This window comes from Macrosteles quadrilineatus, unplaced genomic scaffold (genome assembly GCF_028750875.1).
Source record: "Macrosteles quadrilineatus isolate MER2022 unplaced genomic scaffold, UCM_ALF_1.0 Scaffold_9__3_contigs__length_116548681, whole genome shotgun sequence".
Taxonomy (NCBI): domain Eukaryota; kingdom Metazoa; phylum Arthropoda; class Insecta; order Hemiptera; family Cicadellidae; genus Macrosteles; species Macrosteles quadrilineatus.
In genome coordinates, this window is record NW_026542602.1 from 55,968,112 (window position 1) to 55,974,675 (window position 6,564).

Here is a 6,564-nt window from a genome sequence, read left to right on the forward strand (position 1 = left end):
TATTTCCTTCGCAATACTTCCACTGTTGCTGTTTGAATTTATTTTTGTCCCAATAGTGAAGAACTAGAAAATTAGCTAATCGGTATGCGTTTTTTAGTGCACATTGTGTTACTGTGCGATAAGAGTGATCTGTTCAAGTACAAATAGGTCCATAATTAATTTGATGATCCTTGTCCATTCTTATGTCGAAAACATCGTGATATGTGTATTGTTGTATCCATTGTCTTTTTTCCGATCCTCTTGTATAAATATGGGAAAACTTGTTAGAAAAATGATACATGATATTGTTCAAGTGCTTATAACTTATCAATCCTTCGTTCCACTGAATATGGTGAAAATGTTTGGTTATCCATTTGTTTGTTCTTCTTGCTTTGTCATTCAATTGGTTTACTGAAAATGGAGCTTCAAATATAAACGGGTATACGACATGTGTAATCAAATCTAAAATCACTAATTCTTTTATCACAAATTCATCTTTGTTATCACGAAATGCTTGAAATTCTATTACACAGGGTTTTATATCCATAATGTTTAACCCTATCTACACACCACCACGTATAGTGTTCAACTGAATTCACACCGCGCCTTGGTCACTCTTTTATACTGTTTTTCTTTAATTACACTTCTTGGGTTGCTGGTTCTTCTTGGTTTATAGTTTCATATTCTTCAACAGCTTCTATCGCTTCTTCATCAATTGATTCGAAGTTCCTTAACTGTCTCCACATACCAACTTCATGAGGCAATCTATTAAAAATAGATGTATCCACGTGTCCGTATAATATGGTGCTTTCCGGTTGTTTTTCCAGTGTATCAATTAAATACTCCTTGATGATTGAACTTGAGAATACAAGTTGTTTCATATATCTAGAGATAGGAGACGTTGCATGCATTAAAATGTAGAATTCTTCACGTGAGAGTAAAATTTTACTTTCATGTTGAGTTAAATCTCTAAATCGTACTTGTAGTGTTCCACGATTCTTTACTATGTCAATTTCATTGTCAGAATCCAAAAGTCGAATATTAGTTTTCCTTCCGCAAACATTAGTATTTAAGTAGCATTCAATTAGATTTAAATGTTTTAGAAAAGATTCCCATGCCGTTTCAGAAAATATAACCATTTTTGTACCATGCTGCAAGATTACTGTAGGTGTATATTCCGAAGATTTCATTAGTCCAGCTGTTACACTTTTACCCAAACATAGTGAGATAGGATAGTAAATGCGTAGGAAAACTTCTTTCAAAATATTAATTGGGATTGTATCTTCATCTCGTTGGAACTGTCATGGCTGGTGGGCAGAACGAAGATATCTGTCCAGTCTGTAAAAATGCTGTTTTAGATGATGGTAAAGGAGTTTTTTGTGAATTTTTCTGCCGTAAATGGTATCATTCTGAATGTGTGCAAATAAGTTGCGAAGAGTACAATTATATGAGTTTATTAGGTAAGAAGTCCAAGTGGGCTTGTAGTGCATGTGAGGTTAGGTTTGAAAAAGTCATTGAGAAGGCTGAAGATGTTGAAGAAATTAAGTCAAGTATTGTGAATTTACTTAAAATTGTTAACAAAGTTGTATCTGATAATGCTTGCATCAACAACAAACTAGATTTAATATTGGATTCACATACAAAGCCGGTTGATCCTAATGTCAATATTGGCCTAGAAGCTAATATATCTAGTCAATTAGTTTTACCTGAGTCTTTCAACAAAGAGGAAGATCTTGCTGTACAAGTAACTGACTTTCCATTAACCTCTCAGGAGTGTATAAACATAGACCTAAACAACACCAAGTTATCTGATAGGCCTACAGTGAAGGCCAAGTCCTATGCTCAGGCTACACAAGGTGCTGGAGATAGGGCTACCGCGAAATCTGGTAATCAGGAGTGGAAATCCAAAGTGGCTAAACAATCCCGACCTAGCAATAGAAAGCAGTCCATCATTATTGGGAGTAAGTTAAACGATTCCAGTAATTCCCAATCTAAGGTTAGGGCGGTTGAGAGAAAAAGTTGGGTGTTCGTTTCTAGATTGGCCAGTGACACTAAACCTGATGAAATTACCTCATACCTCCAAGACAGTAACATAGCTGGTGAGTGTGTAAAATTAAATACTAAGTACGACTCGTACAGTTCTTTTAAAGTAGGAATATCTCCAGCGGAGATTACCAGAGTTCTCGATTCGTCCTTTTGGCCAGTTGGTGCCTTAGTTAAGGAGTTTGAGGTTAGGCCTAGACAAAACCGAGACTACGTGCCCTCTCGTACTTTTTTAGGGAAAAGGATGTGATCTGTCAGCCCAGTGCTGCTTGTAAAAATATCTTTAACTTTTGTACTGTAAATACTCAAAGCTTGAGAAACAAAATTCCTCTTTTGGAAGCTCTGTGCATGGAACAAAAAATTGACATTCTATGTATTCAAGAGCATTGGATGGTAAACGATGAAATAGACTATTATAGTAAAATTTCAAATCTCAACCTTGTATCCCATTTTTGTCGTTCACGCCCCTGGGGTGGCGTGGCATTGTTTGTGCGCAATGAACTTACCTGTATACCTTTGGACCTAAGTAACTTTTCTATTGAAGTGCAAGGTGAATTTGCAGCTGTAGCAATACATGAACTATCTCTTGTTGTTGTTACAATGTACAGGTCACCGAGTGGTAGTATTCTCACTTTCTTAAGACTTCTGAACCAATGTCTTTATTATCTCACCACTCTTGGTCTCTCTGTGGTTATTGGAACTGACCATAACATAGATTTACTAAAGCCTACAAGTGAGGCTCGTGATTTTTAAACCTACTACGTAGTTTCAATATATATAGTAGTATTATTGAGCCAACAAGAGGTAAAGCATCTCTGGACACATTCTTAACCAACTTTGACTGCTGGAACTATCGTGCTTGGGTTAGCAGAGACCAGATTGCTGACCATCAACATGTCATCCTAAGTTTGTCTACTGGACCTAAATTTGACTTGAATGGGGAGGAACTGTTAGCTGGTAAACTTAGTTTTAAGGTTAGCTTTAGGTTACTCAGCCCATCAAATATTAAGGCATTTCACGATGTGTTGAAATCATATCAGAATTTATGGAATGAATCTCTGGCCTATCTTCCAGCTTGTATGTCATTTACATATTTTTTTGACAACATTAAGTATGCTTTTGACTCTTGTGTCCCACTCAAAACAAAGATAACTGATAGTAGGCCTACTCAAAACAATAAAATTAAGAAGTCTGGTAACTGGTACAATCCAGAGTTGTCTAAGTTGAGAGATCAAGTAATCCTAGTTAGCGATATTTCAAAAAGTAACCCTGCTCTCATACCTTATTTAAGGAGTTTGAGGACTGATTATAAAATAAAAGTAAAAGAGGCAAAACAAGCTTACCTTGCCTCATCTATCTCACAGGCACCTAATCCCTGTAAAGCAGCTTGGGATTTTATTAAGGGAACTAGGACTAAGTCAGCTCCTGTTAGTTGTGAATTTGCTAAAGCAGAGGATTTTAATGAATATTTCCTTAACTCTGTGGAGGAACTTGTAAACAGCTGTAGCACTGTAAATAATATTTCACAAGGGGCTAACCCCAATGTAGACAGTACTGGATGTAACCTGGAAAAGGTTCCTTTGGTTCCCTTCAACTTTTCTTGGAAGCCTGTTACTGCCCTTAACATAATTAAAATTGTTCACAGTTTCAAGCAATCTAAAAGTAAAGATTACTTTGATATGTCAACTGATCTGCTAAAAGGTTTTGTCCACTATGTTGCAAATCACCTTGCAAATGTGATCAATGCTTGTTTGAAAGAGGGAATTTTTCCTGATGCAATGAAAATATCCAGGGTAGTCCCAGTGTTTAAGAAAGGAGCCCATGACAATGTCAGTAGTTATAGGCCTATTGCTATTATCCCCATATTTGCCAAAGTGTTTGAAGCTGTTATGCTAGAACAGTTGTACGAGCACTTTGAGGACCATCGCCTGCTTGTGCCAGCTCAGTTTGGTTTTAGGAGGGGCAGGTCTACTGTCTCGGCAGTGGACTCCCTTCTCCAGACTGTGCTCAACTCACTTGAAAATAGATTAAATGTCTCAGTTTTGCTTTGTGACCTTTCACGAGCATTTGATTGTGTTTCACACAATATCCTAATCCTGAAGCTGGAAAGATATGGCGTACGCGGCGATGCACTCAAGGTGCTCAGGTCCTATCTTAGCAATAGACAACAGGTAGTATCTTGGAGAGGTAGAAACTCCTCTCTTTTGTCTGTGAATCATGGTGTTCCTCAAGGCTCCATTTTAGGCCCATTCCTGTTCCTTGTGTCTATTAATGACTTGTACTACCATGTGTCTGGTAGAGCCATATTTTATGCTGATGACACTACCCTGTTTGCCAAGGATCCCATCCTCAGTATTTCTAGATCTAAGGTTGAAAGCCTTCTTGTCATGGCCACCTCATGGTTCAATGATAACAAACTTGTTTTGAATGAGTCCAAAACCCAATCAATGACCTTCAGTCTGGACATGGCATGTGAAAAGACTGGACCTGTGAAGTTATTGGGCTTCACTCTGGACCCACACCTCACCTGGGGAGACCACATAGAGTTGGTGTGCGGTAGGCTGAGCAGGGTCATATTCCTGCTCAGAAGACTGAGTACTGACTTGTCTGGGGAATTCATTCGAGCCTCTTATTTTGCTTTTTTCCACTCCATCATTATTTACGGAACCAGGCTCTGGGGCCATTCTTCTGGTGTAAGTAAAATCCTAGTGTTGCAAAAGGAGGCTGTCAGGGTGCTGAGTGGAGCCCAGTACCTGGAACACTGCCGTCCTCTGTTCCAACAAAACCACATCATGACTGTATATAATGTATATATCTTTCAATGTCTTTTAGAAATTAAGGCAAATGAAGTGCACCTTTTGAGAAACAACCAAGTACACAACTATGCCACAAGAAATTGTTTAAATGTTTTTGCACATAGACACAGGCTGAGCAGAACAATTAAATGCTTCCCTGTTTCAGGTTACAGATTTTTCAACCACCTACCAGTAGCCATAAGGGACTTGCCTATTTCAAGGTTCAAGGCAGTAGTGAAGGACTGGTTGATAGAAAACCCTTTTTATGACCTCTCTGAATTTTATAAAGTAGGACTACCAGTTTTGTTATAGGTAATGCTCATGCACTGACTGCCTTGCATGGCTATTTTCTTGCCTGTTTTTTTTTTTGCATGGTTTTGCATGGTTTTATTTCTCCTTATTATTATATTTATCTAACTGCATTTTATTTGTGAATCAAGAGACTATTTATTATTTACTTTGTATTGTATTGTATTGACTTAGCCTATTGCTTTGCTTAATGGCCAAATAAATCATTGAATCATTGAATCATTGAATCATCTTTCCGCTTCCTTTTAGTGCCATTTTTTTTAGTTTTTTCTTCTTTTTCTTCCTTGTCCTCCTTGTTTTCTTTGTCTTCTTGTTTTCGAAACTTTTAAAACTCTTCTATTTCATTGACGATTTCTTGATGGTTTTCTTGATCCAATAATGCTGCTTCCTCTGCATCCTTTTGTACGACTGATGGAGAACTCATTTTACTCATGATGTAGTGTAGGATGTTACCCATTCAACGAACGAGCAAAGACTGATTGGTGGTGTGCGAAGCTCCTCCTTTTATAGCCGACTGGTGGTTGTGGTGAAACTCATTTACAACACTGTTTTGACTAATCCCGTCAATGGTGTGTACGTTACAATTTTATCATGCAAAATTAAACAATATGCAGATGTTGCATCAGGAACGTTCTCTTCAAACTCCATTTCTATTTTTATATCCACACTTGATGACTTTACATATTCGTTTTGTATTGAACAATCTATTACAATTATTGGAGCTTTTGATTCGTACTGCTCGGGAGACAGTATCGGGGTGTTTGTTTTCCCGTAGTATGAACTTTGGAATCTAGCGTACATATCATACAAAACAGTGTACCTCTTCTTAGTGAAAGAAATATTAAAGTTGTCGTAAGGGAAAAATTGTGAATTAAGAAACACTTTACAATTGGTTACTTTGCAATGATCGAAATGACCGGCATTAGCTAGTATATTATTCCTTTTTTTTGTTTGTAGTGCAAATATTACATATCTTGCTTTTTCCAAATGAGTAGATGTTTTTACAGTCCATGTATGTCTTTGTGTTTTAGGTAAAACTGGATATTCATGAAATTCCCAACTTCTGAATGGTATTACAATATCTCTATCTGATTTCAGTTGTCTCAACAGTGTTATTCTATGTTCGTCATTTAATCGCACATGTGGTACTCTCCAAACGATTTTGTCCAAAGTTAAATTCCAGTCTAAATTTGCATCAGTGGTTCCAGTTGCTGCGCAAATAGTATCCTTATCATTTGATGATCTTAATAACACTAATTCCTGTTTCACATTTATTATAACTCTTCTGTAATCTTCAGCAAAGCCTAGAAATAATTTCAATGGTATGTAGAAATCAAAGTTCCCTGCAGAATCAGGGGTGATTGTCTCGTTATCGGGTGCAACCCATCCTCCAATTCTTAACAAATTCCTCTCGTTTTGTGTCAAAGATGCTAATCCT

General features: G+C 37.2%; 1 protein-coding gene across 1 annotated transcript; it reads left to right on the forward strand.

Moving 5' to 3' along the window:
• The first annotated feature begins 1,282 nt into the window (after positions 1–1,282).
• LOC129003463 (uncharacterized) lies at positions 1,283–5,357 on the forward strand. Its single transcript, XM_054431758.1, has 2 exons — positions 1,283–2,078; positions 4,984–5,357. The coding sequence occupies exons 1-2, from the start codon at positions 1,283–1,285 to the stop codon at positions 5,127–5,129; spliced, it is 942 nt and encodes a 313-aa protein (XP_054287733.1). The 3' UTR covers positions 5,130–5,357.
• The last annotated feature ends 1,207 nt before the right edge of the window (positions 5,358–6,564 follow it).